Below are 21,784 nucleotides of genomic sequence, written 5' to 3' on the forward strand. Positions count from 1 at the left end.
ATTATGTCAAGTTCTTTTAAGTTGTCAAAGTATACCGTGTCATACTGCTATCTGCAGTCCACTTCAAATGTCAGCATCTTTGATTGAGAGTGGGAGAAAAAGAAAAAAATTTCAAGGACAGAAAAAAATTCCTGGTTGTAAACATTTAAAGATGTTCAATTTTGATTGTGACAGGTGGCAAATGTGTAGAAGGATCCCGTTTTGCCAATGGATAGGCAGAAAGTTCAAGCTGTTTTTAACTATTGTACATTATTTGATAAAAACAAGAAGCTCAACATACTATGGAACTTTAAGGAAGGAGCACTGGAGCATTCACATGTCTTAAAGCGCTTCTCTTGGGAACTAAATCCGATTCTCATTTACTTTTCAAACACATCCATATAATTGAAAGCATTTTATTCATATTCGGAAGACATTTGATGCTACAGGAATTAGCCACAGGAACAGATTTGTATTCACTTGCTGTACTGAGATACTTGGCTTCACAATTGTTTAAAACACTGTAAACATGAAAAGGGCCATAAAAGGATGAAACAACAATATGGCTTTGACAGTCATGTTCTGGCATGATGTAAATCAGTTTTACAAAAAAGAAAATAACTGGTGACAAGAGAAAAAAAGCTGTTTAAAATCGGAGTTTAGTAAGATTATTTGTCCACTGGAATAATATCAACAATACAATTTCTTCATGTGCTAAGTTCTGTACATCTCCAGTCTGAGCTGGCTACAGATTGACTTTCTTGGCAATATTGAAGGTTAAGGCTTTTAAGACAGCACCAATTTGTCTAAGTATAAGGTCTGTTGCCGTATAAGCAGTGGTGCTGTTTTAATCAATTTGAGATTAAGGCAAAGGCGAAGCTCATCGAGCAATAACTAAAGATTACAAAGATGTTCAAAAAACATTTTGTGCCATCAGATTATTCAGATTTCACAGATCTAAAAAACTTATTTTTCACAAAAATTCCACATTAATCATTGACATTAAAATACAGGGACTGTCTGGAACAAGCACATAATTCAATATATTTGTAAAAAGTACACATTGTTTACCTTTTTCTATAAATCCATCCCTGTAGTACAGTTTGTATGAATGTATTGATAATTCTTCATGTTTTTCCAGTCATTGTGTGAAATATCCATGTAAAATTATCATTCTAAAATTAGTGGAAACCCATGATTGGGGAATACAGTATAAAGAATATTCATTGATTAAAAACTTCCTTCAATAGGCTATTTTGGGGCCATGCTGGCAACTGCCTTCTTAGCTGCATCTTCCAGGTTGCTGGCAGAAGTGATTGGCAGTCCACTCTCATTCAGGATGCGCTTGGCTTCATTAACATTGGTTCCTAGAAACAGAAGGGAAACAGACAGTGATGAATGATAGATTAAAATTAAACAACATGTTTTCATCCCTCTGGAACAATAGGTTTTTGCAGATTGAAGTAATGCCCTGATATGAAGTGCATTTTATGTAAGATTTAAAAAAAATATTGATTTGCTAATTTGCTAAATTAGTAAAAGAAACTGTTGTAAACTTTTTCTATCATGCTTCAGGAAATGAGATTGCATGCTGACTCACACTGCACTGTAGCAGATCATGTACCTGGAAGCAAAAATATGTTAAATATAAACTGGGATTGGGGAGCGTGCTGCCTGCAATACCCAGATTCTGGGACCAGAAATACCTGGCTCCAGACAAATTTCTAACTAACATTTCGCTTTTTCTAATACAAAAACAAAATACTGCAGATCCTGGAAATCTGAAATAACAACAAAAAACTCTGGAAATACTTAGCAGATCAGGCAGGATCTGTGAAGAGAGAAACAGTATTAACGGACGGAATATAATCCAGCCATGGGGATCTTGCCTGCTGGCTGGAGCCCTGTGTCCCCTCCTGTGGGGAAGGTCCGCTGTATCATGTGTCAGTCAGGCACATAAGTAGCCAACAGTGGGCCTCCCCCAGGATCAAGGACCCCAGGAGTGGAAATCCCACCTCATAAAAGTTGTTGGCTAATCTCATTGAATACCAATGGCAGCGGGATGAGGCATTAATTGTTCACTTAAGGGCTTCAATTTGGCATGGGGGCAGGAAGGCCGTCCACAAGCCTTCTCACCCCAGACTTAATCAGGGCAGAGGTGGGAAGATAGTGGGGTCCCCACTTGGCACATTCCTGCCCGATTAAATGTGCCTCCTGCCACTTCCAAACTCACCCTGGGGGAGGGCTTTAAATTGCGCCTAGTGTTTCAGATTGATAACCTTTCAACAGAACTGGAAAATGTCAATATGTAATAGGTTTTGAGCAAGTGAAGGGGGGGTGGGCAGGGCAGTGGGAGGTCAGGAAAAATAACAAATGTAGGATGTCCTTTTTAAAAAACACACTTCCTTAAAAAAAGTTCAATATGCCTGTAAGTAATTCGGGGCTATGATCTGCTATCATGACACAAGGGTGGCAGCAGGAGGCCCTCCCATCTGACCTAAGCAGCCTGGTTGGAAGTGGCAGCGCATGTCAGCGGCTGTGGGGTTCAGAGTAGAACCTAGGTGCAGTTAAGGAAGAGGTTCAGCGATCTGCAGCGTGCCGCAAGGGTAACTGGCACTTAGCTTTAACTGCAAGCTGGCACTCATAGGGCAGCAAGCACTGTAGATGGGTGAGTGCAGAGCAATGCTAGACAGGATTACAGGCCTCAGCATCAGATGGGAAATGTGAACCGAATGTGGGAGCCCTGCTGGGTGTACCAGCTGCAGGACAGGATGTGTGTGGAACACTTACTCAGGTGGACACAGGAGGACACGCATCATGGGCATGCTTGCTCATTTACTGGTTATGGGCCCTTTGGGATAAGACCTAATCCTTCTGTTTGTCTGCAGAAAAAAAGAACTCACAATCAGCATGAGTGACAGAAGACTGAAGGAAGTGTCCTTGATGTCAAACTCCTCACTCCAGCTGAGGAAGAGGCCGCAAGAGTGACAGGGGAGCGTTGTGGCTGAGAATGTGCCGTTGGAGAGGCTGGTGTCTCCACAGAATCCAGTGAGGATGCCGCCAGTCTTGTGCTGACCAATGCACATATGGGATTAGGTGGGCAAAGGGATCGTGCTGAACCATGAGCTAATTCTTTGCATCCTCCACTGCAGGTTCCAGAACCAAGGCCAAGAAAAAGAGGCAGAAAGAGCCTACCCCCTACTCCACCACCACCTCTGAGGATGATGATGCCGAATCCTCAGAGGATGCGCTGCCATAGCATTCGCCTGCAGCATCCACCAGCACAGAGACATTCACCTCGGTGTGTTCACATTCTAGATTAGGCTTGAGGTCACAATCTGGTGAGCACATCACAAACATGTGCCTGCAGTTGACAGAGGATGTGACATCCAAGATCCCTGGCACTTGGAGGGCTCCCCTCTGCCAGCAACCCCGTCGTCTCCAGCAGGTCAGGCTGAGGAGGGTGACCTGCAGCTGTGCCAGAGACCCTCAGCAGGCCAGAGTCATTTAGGCCTCAGACCACCAGAGGATGGCTGCCAAAGTCACCTCAGGCAATAGGGCATAGCAGTCAGCAAGCTGCCTCCACGTCAGCAGTGGATGTCAGTGGTGTTGCACCGAGGCATAGTAAAAAAAGAAAAGATTAGGAAATCATAAGGGCACAAAGATAGCACAGGTGTCTAATCACTGTACATATGAAACACACATGTAAATATGTTTAATTTCACTTTATACATGTGTCTTATATTTTCATTGTGCTGCCAGTTGCTGCAATGGTCACTTGTTTTTAAGGGCATTGCTTTGTTCCCAATCAAATTCAGATGATGTGGGCCTATGGATGAACCATTTATTGTGTCAGATTGTCAGTATTTGCATCTTGGAGTATCCTGACATGTGTCAGGATTGAACCTTGGTCATCATTTATAAAGTTGAGGCTACCTGGCAACCCATCAGGTAGTGTTCACCCAATTATTATCTCTCTGAGTCTGAGCAGCGTCTGCAGCTGAGTCATTGCAAGAGTTCTTCGCGAGGTATTGCCCCCATTTGGAGAATGTGTCCCTGAGAAATGAGTGTATCACTAGCAAATTAAGGGTGTATTAAGAGTGCACATGGCTTCCAATGTAGCATGTATATGGGTTTGCATGTGCCAAGGGCCTGCAGCATTTTTCCTTCTAGCTGCCAGAGGCCATGGGAATATGCAGTGTTATGCATGTAATGTTACGCTCCTGCTGGCAATGGCACCACAGTGTTGTCGGAACAGCACATTTTGTGTAAGTGGGAGAGGTTTCATTTCAGGATGGTCCATACACAGGATCACGATACCAACAGTTGTAACATGAAAATGTAAAAGTTAATGCAGCCACCAGGGCATAAGAGCAACGAAATGGAACAAAAACATCCATACCCACAAGGGAACCCACAGCCTCCCAGCCAACAGAGGAATAGAACCCAAAGTGTAGTAGCAATGATTCGGTGCCTCACTCCACCTGGAATCTGGTGCTGATGAGATTATCACAGGTCTGTCTGCCTGGCATTTGCAGCATCCACTCCCTCATCAGCAGCATCGCCTTTTCCTTTCTTGTCGTCTGAGGACACATCCAGCTCCTCCAACCCACTCCTTCTGCAAAATCATCCCCCAATTACTGAGCATGGTTGTGCAGCAGATCACAATGATCCTGGAAATTCTTTCTAGCGAGTACATAAGTACTCCACCTGAGCGGTCCAAGCCATAGAACCTCATTTTAAGCAGTCCTATTTGTCTGCTCTATTGTTACCCTTGTTGAGGCATGGATGGCATTGTACCTCTCCTTGGTGACACTTTGCGGGTTTCACACTGGTGTCATCAGCCAGGCCCTCTCTGGGCATCGCCTGTCTCCAACAAGCCAGCCCTACAGTTGATCAGGTAGAGCAAACACTTGTGGCACCCGCGAGTTGTTCAGGATGTAGGCATTGTGAGAGCTCCCTGGGTAGCGCACACACCTGAAGGGTTTATTTTCTGTGATCACATATCAGCTGCACATCCACAGAGTGAACTCCTTTCCATTAATGAATGCAGTGAGCTGATCTCAGGGAGCACTTAGTGTGTAGTGCGTAGTCAATTGTCCCTTGCACTTGTGAGGATCCTGCAATTGCAGCGAGTCCCACTGCTCTGGTTGCCTGGCTCTCAGGACCCATACTGAATTTAACAAAATTATTTGCTCTTCCGAAGAGGGCAGCTGTCAGCTGTCGGATGCATTTGTGCATGACAGACTGGGATATTCCACACATCTCACCCTTGGAGCCATGGAAAGAGCCACAGTGGTGAAGAAGTTCAATGCTGCTGTTACTTTTCACGCTATCGGCATTAGATTGCCTCCCTGTCCTCGTGCACCCAGGTCTCCATGGATCAGCTGGCATGTGAGTTACCACATGCCGTGACATCCTAAGCCATCTCTGGTATTGCCTCTCAGACATCAGCAGGTAGCTACACCACCTGTGGTATAAACAACTGTGTGCCAATGCTTGCTGTCGCACTGGCCCCTGGTTGCCAGCATCCTGCACTGCCTCTCCCTGTTGATGTTTTGGCAGCTGCTCTGCCTTGCCCTGGCCCCCTCTGGTAGTTCCTCCACAGCTGCATCATAGCTATCAGAAGTGCTGGACTGACTTGCCCCATCGTCATGTCTGCCTGAGGTTACCTCTGAACAAATTACAGGGATCGATCTGGTCAGCATGTTCTTTGAGGCCTGCCCTCTGGTCCTGAGCATTTCTGCCCAATGGGAAGCCATATAATTAGTATTGGGCAAACCCTGGCCTCCACCTATCTCATCTTGGTCAATCCCGTCCTGGACGATCAATGCTCAGTTCTCTTCTTGTTGATGCAACCATGTGCATGGAGACTGGAGCATTGACACTGGAATTGCAAGCCACATCTGTGCACCCTCATATCACTGCTGAACTTCCCTCCATCATCCTCGAACCACGGTTTGGCACCCATACCATGGCTGCAGATAAACTCCACCCATATCAGCCATGACCAGCTATCAGAGGCCATCGAGATTCCCAACTAGCACTATGTGCCATCCCCCTACCTTAATCCTCAACCTGCCATCAACTATTCTATGTGCTTCCTCTATCAACCTTGAGCTTCCCTTTGTTATTGCTGAGAATCAGGACCTCGGGAATACCTTTCCTAATGTGTTCCTTGCTTTTCCCACAATCACTCTGGACCTGCAGGCTTCCAATGTCGAGGTTCCCTGCATGGTCCAGTATCCTCCCTATACAGAGGAGAACACACTTTAGCATGGCCCTCATCCAATTGGCTCATGATTATTAAAAAGCAGTCTAGCCAGAATTAAGTTCCCCATCCCAATTAAGTGAGGAGCAATACGTGCCTTCAGATTTACAACTGCATATAGGTGGCGTACAACAGGCGCGGTATTCAACTTGCTGGAATTGGAGTGAGTAGCCACTGTCTTTTTCTTCTTCGGGGAGCGTTGTTCAATGATGCACTGATTGAGGTTGAGATCCCTATAGTCGGCCCACTGTGCTGACTCAACCCACCTAAAAAGACCCTCCTCTCACTTAAGGGGTTGTACTTTCACAATGGCTGTGTTTTCTAGTTGAGACAAAAAAAATGGTGCGCATCACATTCCAAACATGCTCCAGCACCTTCCACCCTCCCCCGTCACCCACTAACTTCCCCCCATCACCCGTGACCTACCCAATATAACCGTTCCTCTCCCCACTATTACCTTCACCCAATAACCATCACCCTCCATATGTCTTTTCTCCCGTCTGAGTCTACCCCCACTACCGTCCCCATGCCCACCCTGATCTTGACCACCTGTTTTGCCCATCTCAGTAGCCGCTACCCCTTCCCACCCCTTGAGACCATTCGATACTCGACCATTAACCTGGGCCTGCCACCCTACTGTATCTCACTCGCCCCTCTTACTGTCATTGTTCCCTCTGCGGCTAGTACCTTCAGTTCAATCCCTAGGACCCTACCCTAGACAACACTGACCCCGCCCTTTAGGACCGCTTCTCTCCCACCATCCCTCTCCAGAAACATTCCCCCATCATTCACAGGACTCCCCCACACAAAAGACAAGGCTTTTCCCTCCCTCCCATGTCCCTGCACCCTCGCACTCCTTCCCTCAACCAGCCCCCCTGCCCCGTGCCCCTTAGACTGCCGCCACCTGATCTCAGTCACTGCATCACTGAACAACGCTCCCCAAAGAAGGAAAAAAACAGTGGCTACTCACTCCAATTCCAGCAAGTTGATTACCTCGCATGCTGCACGCCACTTATATGCAGTTGTAAATCTGAAGCACGCATTGCTCCTTGCGAATAACTTAATTGGGAAGGGGCACTTCATTCTGGCTAGGTTGCTTTTTAATGAGCATGCATGACATGCAAATGCAAAAGTGCAAAAGGGCTTCCCGATGCTTGCTGTCAGGAAGCTGCACCCGCCTTCAAATTTCCCTGAACTAAATAGCTTAGTTTCATTCCACCGTTGATTTTTTTGCCTCCCGCTCAATTAAGTTCCTCTTCCTGCCTTGCTTTCCACTCCCGTGAGCAGCACAAGATTCCACGCTTCATTTTGTTGTGTAACAGCTCATGTTACATTTTGCACAGATTTGTAAACTAAAGCTCCCTAAGTTCATCAGATATCTGAACGTTTCTGTATTCGCTTGTAAGGCATTATTTCTGCTTCAATACATTGATATAAGTTTTCTGCAATTTAGTACTGTTTTCTTTTTTAGGAATTAGCATCCTGGGAACGTCTCAATATTTGTTAGGGCCCTAAGGACAGTGTTATATTAGAAAGCTGCTCTTCAAAAAGAAAGTTTTATAATTACTCGCACCAATCACAAGACATAAAACAGTGATGAATGTAGACTAAAAATTATATTGGAGGAATAAGGCAGAATGACACAATAGGTTACACTGTTATTTCACCTATGGGAACTTGAGCACAGAGCCAGATAAAATTTATGGAAGGAGGGTTTCTCCTTTCTGCTGGTTTTAAGGATTCTGTATAGAATGAGTCTAGGCATTCCCAACCTAGATCCTAGTGATAATAATCCCAGGAACAAAACTGGTACCAGCTGGCAATCGCACTCAGATGGTGCAAGATTTGTTTCCAAGTCTTCTCAGGACTAAGCGAACTATTACATTTGGAAGTGTAATGTTCTACCAATCAGCTCCTAAAGTACAATGGGATAGAAATTCATCATTGTCGTGCTCTGTTTTCCAGATTGAAAAAAATTTGCAGGGCTGTGTCTATGCCCCAAGGATGCCTAAAAATGCCTAATAGCCTGGAACAATTTTCAGGCAGCTGCCGAAAACAGATTCCACAGCCACGAGTACAGCAGCTGTCAGGATCTCAGATTTTCCTAAAATGGGTGTGCCCCAAGAACCGGCCGACATTAGGAAGGTAAGTTTTCTTTATTTTTTAAATTCATGCACAGTCAGGAGGAACAGACTCCTAATGGCTGTGATTGAGCCCCTTCCTGTCACTTACCTGAGAGCTGCTGCTGCTGGGGCTAGCAGCCCGAAATTCATCTGCTGAAATGGGTGAGCTATGTGTAGATGTGTGATAGGCATCAACAATTGACATAAGTTACAGAAATGAGGTCTGAGACACAATTTTATTCTTGCCTTGGGCTTCCTCATTAGGGAATGTGCTATCTGCATAACACAGTTTCTGGACCCCAAAATAGGCCCAGGCAAATTTCTATCCCAACATGTTCCTTCTCTCTCCTCACCTGCATAGACCATAATTTCCAATTTCTCAATCTTTAGGCTTCTTTGAGATGGTTCTTGCCAAAGACATGCCAATTTGTGTGTTTTTTCTATTTTTTCTACAACTACTATGATTTGGAAAATATATGTTCCAACTGTAGGTTAGTATGGAAGTATGAATTCAGAAAATGCCGAGAAACGAGGCACAAAAATGTTTAAATAATGTAAGACTCCGGTGCATGAGGGACAGTGGAAAGAAATGTCAAGCTGTTATAAAAGTTTAGGTCAGGAAGTATTTTGATCTTTGGCTGACTGGAAGCTTGGAGAAGCTGAACTGTGATAAGACAATAGCAAATATAAAAACTATATTAACTATGTTAGCTAAAGAGTCTGCTGCTTAATAAACAAAAATGCCATGCATGAGGGACATGTAAGATTACAATACAGTAATGGACAATAATGAAATAATGGTAAACTAATCAGATAAATAATAAAATGATAGCAAACTAATCAGGTCGGTTGAGGTGAGGCTCCCCCCTACTCAAGTGTGAACTAATCAGTCACCTAATACGGCACAAGGCTGGACTCAAAAAGGGTATAAGAAGAATCTTGTGACCCTTAAGACACAACAAAGAGAAAAGGAGATAGACTGTGGTCAACAAGAATGCAACAGCAACAAGAACAGAGCAGGAGACAGCAGCCCAATAAACCAGAGAACCAGAGAGTCCCGAGCTAGTGTTTGTAAGAACAGAGTGACTACTGCCTTGCTAAGTACTATTTTGTTGTACTACTTGTGCTTCTACTTAATAAACTTACTACTGCTTATACCAAAAGCCTCATACCCGGAGTGGTCAGTGACTAGTTGGAACTGAAGGTCCCAAAAGTTGACTTGAACTTACACAACCTCAGGTATAAATACCTAATTGTACTGCAAGTAACAACACCACTCATATCATAAAAGCAAAAAACTGCGGATGCTGGAAATCCAAAACAAAAATAAAAATACCTGGAAAAACTCAGCAGGTCTGGCAGCATCTGCGGAGAGGAACACAGTTAACGTTTCGAGTCCATATGACTCTTCAACAGAACTAAGTAAAAATAGAAAAGAGGTGAAATATAAGCTGGTTTCAGGCAGGGGGGTGGGTGAGACAAGTGGAGCTGGATAGAGGGCCAGTGATAGGTGGAGATAGCCAAAAGATGTCATAGACAAAAGGACAAAGAGGTGTTGAAGGTGGTGATATTATCTAAGGAATGTGCTAATTAAAGGTAGAAAGCAGGGCAAGCAAGGTACAGATAGCCCTAGTGGGGGTGGGGTGGCATGAAGGGAAGGGATCGAAATAGGCTAAAAGGTAGAGATAAAACAATGGATGGAAATACATTTAAAAATAATGGAAATAGGTGTGAAAAGAAAAATCTATATAAATTATTGGAAAAAAGGGGGGGGAATGGAAGGGGGTGGGGATGGAGGAGAGAGTTCATGATCTAAAATTGTTGAACTCAATATTCAGTCCGGAAAGCTGTAAAATGCCTAGTCGGAAGATGAGGTGCTGTTCCTCCAGTTTGCGTTGAGCTTCACTGGAACAATGCAGCAGGCCAAGGACGGACATGTGGGCATGAGAGCAGGGTGGAGTGTTGAAATGGCAAGCGACAGGGAGGTCTGGGTCATGCTTGCGGACAGACCGAAGGTGTTCTGCAAAGCGGTCACCCAGTCTGCGTTTGGTCTCTCCAATGTAGAGGAAACCGCATTGGGAGCAACGAATGCAGTAGACTAAATTGAGGGAAGTGCAAGTGAAATGCTGCTTCACTCGAAAGGAGTGTTTGGGCCCTTGGACGGTGAGCAGAGGGGAAGTAAAGGGGCAGGTGTTGCACCTTCTGCGGTTGCATGGGAAGGTGCTGTGGGAGGGGGTTGAGGTGTAGGGGGTGATGGAGGAGTGGACCAGGGTGTCCCGGAGGGAATGATCCCTGCGGAATGCCGCCGGGGGGGGTGAAGGGAAGATGTGTTTGTTGGTGGCATCATGCTGGAGTTGGCGGAAATGGCGGAGGATGATCCTTTGAATGCGGAGGCTGGTGGGGTGATAAGTGAGGGCAAGGGGGACCCTATCATGGTTCTGGGAGGGAGAGGAAAGTGTGAGGGCGGATGTGCGGGAGATGGGCTGGACACGGTTGAGGGCCCTGTCAACCACCGTGGGTGGAAAACCTCGGTTAAGGAAGAAGGAGGACATGTCAGAGGAACTGTTTTGGAAAGTGGCATCATCAGAACAGATGCGACAGAGGCAAAAGAACTGAGAGAATGGGATGGAGTCCTTACAGGAAGCGGGGTGCGAGGAGCTGTAGTCGAAGTAGCTGTGGGAGTCGGTGGGCTTGTAATGAATATTGGTGGACAGTCTATCACCAGAAATTGAGACAGAGAGGTCAAGGAAGGGAAGGGAAGTGTCAGAAATGGACCATGTGAAAATGATGGAGGGGTGGAAAATTGGCAGCAAAATTAATAAATTAATAAAACCACTCATAACATGATGAGCAAAAGAAAAAAAACAGCTCTGTAAATCATGAAAGACATTCATACAGAATTTCACTGTTGTCAAAGTCTCAAGTAGCTCACAAAAGACAAATATACACTTGGATAAGGTACGGTTAATCAATAGAGAAGTCAACTGTCAATCACAGCTCTCAGTCTGGCATTCTTCGAGTAAAGAAGCAGGCTTATTGAAACAACTCAGATTTAGTATTTTAGCTGACACTCTGACTACGTGGTTAACTGTACGGAATTGTCATGACTTTGGAATAATTGCTCGAAAGTAGGAGGTGTAACAAAGGCAAGTTTTTGGAGCTTCAAAGCTTCATTCATGGAGGACAGTGAAGCTTTGAAGAAATTGGCTGCTGGGGAAAGGAGATTATGGTTGAGGAAAGCCAAAGGATGAGGCAAAAGGAACTTGAAAGTCCAGTAAAATGAGCAAGACCTCATGGTTTAAAAAAAATTGTTGTAAGCATTGTTGGAAACGTTCTGAGGGATTTGTTTCTAATTTCAATGCAACGTATTTTGTTTCCACATACCTCACCTCACCAGCAGGAAAAACATTAACATTCACAACACTGATCCAAAGGCTCTTTTCACTTGAAGCGCTTTTGCTATTAACCTTTGATCTTACTTTAGATTTTTTAAAAAGCGAATTTCCACTTAATATTGCTGTTGGCTGGCAGAAAGATCAGCATTACTGGAGAGAAAAACCTTTACATCCAGAACTGTTACATAGGCCAGAATGTTACGTTCAGCATGTGGGCCCGCACCTGCCACACCCGAGCATAATATGACGCACGATGACATTAGGCTTTCAGGGCGTCACACGGGCTAAACAGGCAGGCGGGTAGGCAACAATTTCAAAAACCTCATCCACGGGAGGGATAAGAGGGGTGAATGGGCTTGCAAATGCAAGTTGTTTGTACTTTAGCTTATAAGTTGCTGCTGCTTGCTTGTGTGAACAGGACATCTTCATTTCGCTTCAGAGCTGCTTTGACAGAAATAAGAGGCTTCAGTTCAGGACTCCGGAGGAGTCACACCACTTGGGGCCTTCCAGGTATCAGACAGCCTTCCCTTACCCTGGGAATGGGGATTGTGGTCTCCGCTGGAGGCACCTCCTCTGAGTGGGAAGAGAGGGCCAGAAGAGGGAGGTGGCCAGATGTTCCTATTCAGCCTCCAGGGCAGTGACCTGTGGGAGGGCAGGCACAGGCACAAGGGGTGCAGAGCCAACAGGAAGTCCAAGGAAGAAGGGGCCGCAGAAGATGCCACTATCCAGCTGCCAGGGTTTACAGGCAGCAATGCAGCTATCTCAATATGTCTGAGGTGCAGTGCCGAAGAAGGCTCCATCTCTCAAGATAAGACAGTGACCTCCATTTGTCATATGATTGGGCCTGAGATTAGCTCCAACTGTGTGAGTGAACACTCCATGCCAGTGGCACTGAAGGTCACAGTGGCCCTCAACTTCTATGCCTCTGGCTCTTTCCAGGGGTTGGTGGATGATCTTTGTGGAGTCTCCCAATCCGCTGTCCACAGTTGTGTCAAGCTGGTGACAGATGCTCTGTTCAGGTGTGCACTGACTTTCATTCACCATCGCACAGACGAGGCCAGCCAGGCAGAGCGAGCCAGAGGCTTTGCAGCGATTGCTGGGTTCCCATGCATCCAGGGTGCTATAGACTGCACACACATGACCATTAAGGCGCCAGCAGGTGAGCCTGGTGCCTTTGTTAACAGGAAGGGCTTCCACTCTATGAACGTGCAGATAGTGTGTGAACACAGGATGCAGATTCTGCAAGTCTGTGCAAGGTACCCAGGCAGCTCCCACGACACCTACATCCTCAGACACTCCCAGGTGCCGAGACTCTTCAGTGCTCCAGCTCAGCTGGATGGATGGCTGCTGGGTGACAAGGGCTATCCCCTCAAAAGGCAGCTCATGACACCTCTCTGCCATCCAAGAACAGAGGCTGAGCAGTGGTACAATAGCAGCCATGTCTCCACAAGGGCTGTGGTAGAGAGAGCATTGATAGAAAGAGCCATAGGTTTTCTCAAGGTGCCCTTCCGATGCCTGGGCCGTTCAGGGCGCACACTGCAATACCCCCCAGATCGTGTGTCACTGATAGTGGCTGCATGCTGCACTCTCCACAATCAGGCATTGGAAAGGGGGGACACATTCCTCCCACTGCTGGCGCCCTGGGCACTCCCCGCCTCTGCCTGCACCTCAAGCGAGTGTGAAGCACCCTCACTGATGTGCACCGAGATACTATCTGCCAATGCCCACCAAGGTGCTGGTCTCTGCACTGGTGCCTGCTTGACTGAGAGGGTGTTACGCAGGCGCGTTGTGATGGGTGCTGTCCTCTGAGGTCAGTGGTGGGCTTTCAGGCTCCTCGCCCCAATGGGCTGCTGGTGAGCCTGAAAGGAAGAGCATGGACATTTGATTAGTTGAAGTCATTACACTGTTACTGTGCATGCCTGGCAGCCAGATCAGGGTGCCCTCGTCTTTCCATTATCAATGGGGATTCCATGTTCGAGGCTAACATCAATATTGAGACAACAGTGGAATGGTTGCAATTACAGACATTCTGACCTCAGTGCACTGCACTCTCTCCTCCCTGTGGCACCCCAACCTCACCGCGGCTGGTTGACCTAGGCGCATGGCGCCTCTCCAGCTCCAAGGCCTCCTGCTCATATCGAGTTAGGATGAGTAGCTGGGTTGGTCCACCACCAGTCCACAACCTCTTGGCATTGTTATGAGGTGCCTTCTCCTGAAAGGAGAGAGGAGCATTGATTAGTCCACCCTGTACCTGCATTGCCATTGCAGCCTGGCCAACCCCACCTGAGGAATACCTCACAGGGCTCAGCCGATTCGTGACCCTGGAGCCGCAAGACACTCAGTCCAGGCAGCCAGGGCTCACCCCTTTGCCCAGATGCTGCCTCACTGACATTTGCCACTCACACTCTAAGACCTCTGAGGTCCAAGGGGTGGAGCGGGCAGCTCCTAACTGCTGTAAGTGACCCAAGCCAACACGGTACTCACCCTTCCTGATCTCAGGAGATCATTGAACCGCTTACAGCACTGCACCCATGTATGCCTCACCATATCATGGGAGCTCACACTAGATGCCACCTCCTCCCAGGCATTTTTGGTGAGGTGGGGGGGGCATCCTCTTCCCGTCCCTGGGGACAAAGATCTCTCTCTGTGCTGCTACCTCCTCTAGGAGGGCAGCGAGACACTCATCAGGAAAACGTGGGGCCAACTGCCCTGCCGACCTGCCCTCCCGCCTGCTGTGTTCACCCGTTACGATCTCCATTGCGAGGTGCAAATGCTTCACTGACAGTGTTTGCTTGGTTGCCGCGGCCACTTTTGAATCGGCTGCCGGGTCACCATTGAACCTCGTGGACATTGAGCTCCCGCCCCTTCTCAGTGCTACGTCTTACACTGGGCGGGCCTTAATTAACCTGCCCACGTAAAATTGCGGTGCGGAGCCGATTGCAGGCGGCAGTCGGCTTCCCGACTGCCCCCTGCCCACTCCCGCCGAGCCCGTATGCTGACCGCAAAATTCTGGCCCATAATCTTCATTAATTGTGCATTTTTAGCTGTGTCCTTGTTGCTGTCATGGTTAGGTTCTGAGAGGTTTGGCACAGCTTTATGAATAACACTTACAAATCTTACAACATTTTAACTTTATTACTGATGAGATCTAATTCTTAAAGGAGATCACATTCTTCTTGCAGATGTATGGTTTTAAAGCTATTCTATAAATTAGTCCAGATATAAATTAGTTCAGATCAGGGAATGAAGCACATTCTGCTGCTCTAGGTTATTCATGTACTCAGGTCATTAACCAGCCAACTTCCATACCTCCTTACGGAACAAGTTGAATATTAATAACATTCCATGTAATATTTCTCATGGTATCAAAGCTGAAGTTGGTGATATCGGTATCTGGATTGTCTGAAAGTCATGCTGATATGGGACTGACAATAGACAGCAGATTACGTCACTGTCTGGAGTCATGCCAATGGAGTCAGAGAATTAGATTACTAAACCACCATGAATCTACATTTGCTATTAGAGCAGGATTTACATCATATTTTCCCAAGATTAAAGTCTCAAAGTAGTACAGTATGACTAACCAACATATAAAGAGAAGACAACAAAACGCTAAGAGGGTGATCTGCAAAAGAAAAGCTGCCTAGTGATATCAGACTAGATGAACCAAAAAACATGATGGAAAAATGCAAGATTCAAGGTTAGAGCCTGGGTAAAGATAATGCAAATGGTCAGGCCAAGAAAGAATGCAGAGAACCATATTTGTTGGGAATGAAGTGGTAGAAATTTATTAAACTAGCCTGTTATTAATTGGCTATTATATGGAAAAGAACTTTCATTTATTTGGAATAGCACCTCCCATGGCCTCAGGATGACCTAAAATGTTTTACAACCATTCAGCAACTTCTGAAATGTGGTGACACTGTTGTAATGTAGGGAACATCGCAGCCAAAGCACATTGTCACAAATCTCCACAAACAATAATCAAATAATGATCAGATAACCTGTTTTAGTGATGTTGCTTGAGGGATATATATTAGCCAGGATCTCAGCAAATCCCTGCCCTTTTTCAAATAGAGCCATGGGGACTATTACATTTGCTTGAGAGTGCTATAGTTTAATGTGTCATCTGAAAGTTGGCACCTCCGACAGTGCAGCCCTTAGTACAGCACTGAAGTGACAGTCTGGATTACGGCCAGGATTTTCCGGTCGTCAGGTGGGCTTGGCAGGTGCAAGCGGGAGCAGCCGCAGATTGGACTGTCGCCCGTGATTGGGCCATGACTGCCATTTCACCTTGGCTGGCCAATTAGCGGCCAGCCAGCATGAATCGCACGCTGCAGCGCTGCCTGTGTGGGGCAAGGGGTGGGGGAGGAGGGCAAGCATGGAAGTTTGCGCATTGTGTAGGTGTGCGCAGTAAAAGCTCCCCGAGGCACACAGCTGCCCCAGGGAGCTGAAGCTTTTTGAACATAAAAAATAAAGAATTTTAAAATGTTAGTAACGTCCCCTCATGTGACTCTGTCACATGAGCAGGGACATGTTACAAATTAGTTTGAAATTTTTAAAAAATCACTGATTGAAACCTCATCCCATCCGTTGTTGAGGTTTCACTAAAAATCCAAAGGCTGCTTGGGCTTTTCGCCTGCCCGCCAACCGTAAGATTGGACGGACAGCGAAAAATTTCATTTAATTAGAACTTTAATGACCTTAATAGGCCAGTTAATTGTTGGCGGGTGCCCCACTGACTCCTGCGCGCACCGGCCAACCGAAATATCGCACGAGTGTGCAATGACGTCACGACGCTTGCCTGACGTCAGCGCACGTCATTTTATGCTCATTCAGGTTAGGCACACACCCGCCCGACGAGTGCAATATTCTGCCCTATGTGTTCAAGTCCCTAGATTGGTGTTTGAACCCACGGGCTTCTGACTTAGAGGTGCACGTGCTACCACAGAGTGAAGGCTGACACTAAAATGGTATAACACCATAAAAGGGATAATGGCAAACAAGTAGAGAAATATAGAGGTCTTTTCTAAGCCTTTTTATGGTACTCAATGGATATGGGTAAAATGCCACAAATATTCTGCAAAACCTAACAATGTTAATCCAATCATGGTTAACAATAACCTGTTTATGATGGACAAGTAAATATTTTATGTAAATGAAATTGTTGATTCTGATTTGCAACCCCATATATGCCGTAGTGATGCTGACTGTTCTGCTTATCATGAACTGCAGACTCAGTTCCCCTGGGTCTTTACTTCTCTAGTTGATAGCTTCATGCCTCAATTAGGGCTGGACTAACAGAAGTGGAAAAAGAGACCGAAGATCAAAACTTTCCAAGACTTTTAAGGCACAATTTCAGAGAATACACTACTGAGCATTACATCAACAGACCTGCCTTGTGTGCATCAGTGACTAAGGAGCTTCAATGATCTCCACCCGTATCGGATTGTCAAATGCAATCTTTCTATGCACCACTACTACCAGCATCACAAGACCTTTTTAGCCACAGTCAGAAACTAAGGCAATACTTCTCCGTTCTTTTTAAAAAAGAGTAGCAGCGTGACCACTTTGAAAAGGTTTCTTGTGTCAGTATGCTGCATAACCATCGATCTAATGAACTCTGGGGCTGTGTGATGGCAAGGTGGAGATTTAGCTCCTCCTAATCTTGAGGAAGGAGGAAGGATAGTCAGGTTAATAAAGTAAAATCCTGAAGATTCTGGAGGGGAGCGAGAGAGAAAGAAACAGAAAGACAGAGAGAAAAGCACTGTTTCAGTTGCTGACTTTTATCACTGTTACTGATTATACACACTACAGAAGCACATTTGAAGTTATGCCTGGAAGAAGTTGAAGATCTTGTTATCCAGTGATAACATGGGCCCTCCTTCACACTGAGTAAACACAACAGACTAACTTTGATGTTTTCCATTCTAGAATGAACAGCACTCCATATGTGGATATCATAGCAGTAAGCACACGATTATCCATGAGCAAAACTAGCAGAATTTTAATATTTACATCCTCCCCAACAAGTGACACAATTAGACGGTGCTGCTGAGCTGATAATAGTTCAGGCCAGCTATATAAAGAGGACCAAAACATAACGATTAATATTGCATGCATACTTGACACATCACTCAAAAACATCTCATAGCAACACACATCACACATATAATGAATTATTCTGAAATGCAGCAATTTTTCTTATGCAGGTGATGCAAACTCACACGAACTGCAAAGAGCTGAATGGCTGGTTAATCTGTTTTTGATGGTGTGGACTGAGGTATGAGTGTTGACTAAAACACTAAGAACCTCTCCGTCATTCTTCAATTATTGCTGAGGATATTTAATATCCACATATCACTGACAATGAGGTATAGCCTCAGTTTGCATTCAACAGTAGAATGCTTTCTTGATACTTTAGAGTGTATTTGGGCTCAATAAGTCAGAGTGTATCTCATTATTTTACTTAGATCAGTTAAAGCATAAATAAAGTAACCTCTTTCTTTGTTAGACTCAATAAAATCTGTCCAATTGGTTTTCTTATGATCACAATGTGTAAATAGTTAAGTAAGTACTCATTGAATTGGCAAGTGTAATCCCTTTTTAAACAAAAAAACCTGTTGCAGTCAAGCAAGGAGAGGGAAAAGAAGAGAACCATTCGACCCTTCCTTACTCGATTGTAACCGAAATTTGGGGGCTTGACTTCCGGATCAAACCCACAGACATACGAGAGAAATTGGAAACAAGGGACCAAATTGATCCCTAGAAGCAATTTAAAACTCTAATTCAGTTTTCCTTGTGGTTTGCAGTAGTAGAGCACCAAAAGAATGTCCACATTAGAAGCCAGTACCATCCTAGAACAGAGTGAAGTAACTTGGGCCAGTTTAGAAGCCTTATCCATCGAAGCGTTAAGGATTTAAAGGCATTTAAAAACAGATATCCAACCAAAAGCTAGGAAATCTCAAATCCTAAAACTTATGGCCAACCATTTTGAAATTGAACTTGAAGAATCAGAGACAGGCATAGAATCTGAAACAGACAAGCTAGCCTTAGCCAAGTTACATCTTCAACAACAGACACTAGGGCTGGAATACCAGGAAAGCAAGAGAGAGACAAGAATGGAGGGAGGAGAGAGAATTCCAGTTAAGGCAGCTTGAACGGAGTAGGAAAAGACCCAATGTACCCGGCTAAGGCTCCGCTAGTGAAGGAACTGCCAATAACGCAGGTCCAAGTGCTGAGCTCTTAAAGTTCTCCCAGTTGATACTAAAATTTGGTGACGGAGATGTGGAAGCATTTTTCATCTCATATGAGAAGCTTGCAAAACAGCTGAAGTGGCCAGCATAGAGCTGGACCCTGCTATTGCAAAGCAAGTTAAAGGGAAGGCCCATGAGGTTTATTCCCTATTGGCCGACGAGAGTTCGTCAAATTATGATATGACCAAGAATATTATCCTAAGTGCATACAAGCTGGTAATGGAAAAGTGCCACCAAAAATTCTGAACTCTCCAAAGACAGCCCAAAAAAACTTACATAGGGTTTGAAAGGGTTAAGCAACTTGTTTTCAAATGGTGGGTACAGTCATGGGTTTGAGCCACAGTGTTAAAAAAGGCCAGGATAGAGCCTGCTGAATTCAAAGTGGCCAAGACAGGGTCAGGGGAAAGCAAAAAGGCTGAAACAGGAACAGCAGGGGTTGGAGGGAATGCACCTTAAGTACAGCTAGCAGAGGCCTTCTTCCCAGATTTAAACAGAGACCAGGGAAGGCCCCAAGCAAACAAACAGACAGTTAGGGAGACACCACACCCAGTCAAAGAGCCACAGGACAGTACAGCAGGAGCTGGACAGCCACCTGAGGGCAGTAGTGTCCCAGAGGACATGGGACAGATTAGGGAATGACCTTTTCCTGAGGCAAAAGAAAAAGGGAAGGTAACACACCCTAAAACGAACACCTCTTGCGGAAGCTACACGTGATATCCCAGTGAAATCCTTGTGGAATTACCCATTGGCGAATCAAACTGGCAAGTCCGAATTTCAAAACTCACCAAACCCGACAGCTTTCTTTCCGAACCCACAAGGTACAGGTGACAAATCCGGATACCTTACAGGTGCTTAAAAACAGGTTACATCCGACAATCACCGTAGAAATAAGATTTGTCATTATGCCCAAAATAGAACTTTTATACCCAAGGGCTGTGGAAGTGGCCATTGAAGGGTTAAAAGCTGTAAAAACAGTCATGCAGTCAAAGCCATTTGCATTGTAGAAGCAGTCCTGTTCAGCAACTTGTGGGTGTTGACCGAGATCGGTTTAAATATAATAAAACTAACATCCTTTGTTAAACTCAAGAAAACCTGTCAAATTGGTTCTTTTATGATCACAGCGTGTAAACAGTTAAGTATTCACTGAAATGGCGAGTATAACCTTGAGAAACAAAAAAACCCTATTCCGGTCGAACAAGGAGAGGGAAAAGAAGTGAGCCATTCAACCCCTTCCCACCTGGTCGTAACAATGTTACTAGCAACCCAGTTACACCTCGTTCAACAAGGTGTAACTGTTTCCAGGGTTTTCACCCTAGAGTCTAATAGTGCAAAAGGGCATGCTCTTGCCAGTTCAGTAATTCTGCTTTATTGCAGTGTGGGGGGACTTCAAGAGGGACCTTATAGGGAAGCTTAGAATCACTAACAGCAATATCTGGGTCCCTGCATTTATCTGCACATGTGGGGACTCCAGAAGATTTCAGAGGAGCAATGTCAGCAAAAGCTGATGGTTCCGCCATCTTTACTAACACAAAATCTAGGCCATTAATTCAAAATCAACCAACAGTGTTGGAGGTTATATTTCAATTGTTTCAGAAATGAGATGATCATATAAAAGATGGCAATAACAAAATGTCTGAAAAAAGATTGCTCTCATTGTCAATAGATTTTTTGACTTATTGTAATTGATTGAGATAATTTCCTTATCGCACTAATCAAAAGCCTATCAGTTAGTTACCCTTTTCCTCTACCTTTCCCATTTGTGCTAAAGCATGGTCATCAATGTTCCTTCTATGCTGAGTGCGTGTGTGTGGCTGTGTAGCACTGAGGAACATGCCATGCAGGGAACAAACAGGCTGCAAAGAAGAAACATTCCCTTTTAGATGTGCATATGCATGGCCATGCTTCAATCTTAAAGGGACTGCACAGTGCAACAAGCTGGCCACGCATAGCAAACAGGAGTTAGAGGGAACATTGGTTGTCACATGCCTATTGTTCAGGGGCAAGCCTGAAAAGTGAGTGCTGTCAGGCTTTTTGTTTAGGTGTTTCATTAGTGAGTTCTTCCCTCATCAGCTATCTAGATGAGCACATTTCTGGGCAGAATCCCTTTCATTTTGCTTTAAAATGACAGTTGAAGGAGTAACCCAGGCTAAAAGCAAAATCTCATAGATGTTGGAAGTCTGAAACAAAAAGGAAAAATGCTAGAAATACTCAGCAGCTCAAACAGCATTTGTGGAAAGAGAAATGGTTAACATATCAGGTCAGGTTCTGAAGAAGGGCCATCAACCTGAAAGCTTAACTCTCTTCCTCACTCCACAAATGTTGTTTGACTGACTGAGTATTTATAGCATTCTCTGTTTTTATTTATTACTAAAGGATTACTACGGTTTGACAATACAAAATTTATAATCTGCTAATGAGGACCATTTGGTGTAAGTGTAGGGCAAACATGATGAAAAATAGTGTCAAAGCATCCTGAGCACGTACAAGATCCTTTAAAAAGCACAAGAGTACTGCTTCAACATCTTATTATCACTTGATTACCTAAGGTAGAACTGGATAGTTATGAATATTAATTTTGTTGACAGGCGTTGACTGTACATCACCAGTTATTTAGTGCAGGATGAAAGGCTACATTAATCTGCTGCTACCTCAGGTTGGCTTAAGTCCGTGCTTAAATGAAGTACACTCAATAAATGAATGCATGAAGTGTTCTGAGGAACCATGGTTAGTTTTTTAGAATCCACATAAATCAAAAGAGCC

At 45.0% G+C, this 21,784-nt stretch overlaps 1 protein-coding gene across 4 annotated transcripts in view; it reads right to left on the reverse strand.

Annotated features, from left to right (window-relative positions):
* Nucleotides 1-381: 381 nt before the first annotated feature.
* suclg2 (succinate-CoA ligase GDP-forming subunit beta) overlaps nucleotides 382-21,784 on the reverse strand; it is a 405,981-nt gene continuing 384,578 nt past the window's right edge. For 2 of the 4 annotated variants that reach the window (XM_078543679.1, XM_078543682.1), the window contains exon 11: nucleotides 382-1,346. In XM_078543679.1, the coding sequence (XP_078399805.1) occupies nucleotides 1,231-1,346 (116 nt within the window). In that variant the 3' untranslated portion in view covers nucleotides 382-1,230. Of the gene's footprint in view, nucleotides 1,347-2,769; nucleotides 2,862-21,784 lie in introns of all 4 variants that reach the window. The other 2 variants (XR_013576840.1, XM_078543680.1) reach the window with 2 other exon arrangements.

This window comes from Cetorhinus maximus, chromosome 6 (assembly GCF_964194155.1).
Source record: "Cetorhinus maximus chromosome 6, sCetMax3.hap1.1, whole genome shotgun sequence".
NCBI classification, from domain to species: domain Eukaryota; kingdom Metazoa; phylum Chordata; class Chondrichthyes; order Lamniformes; family Cetorhinidae; genus Cetorhinus; species Cetorhinus maximus.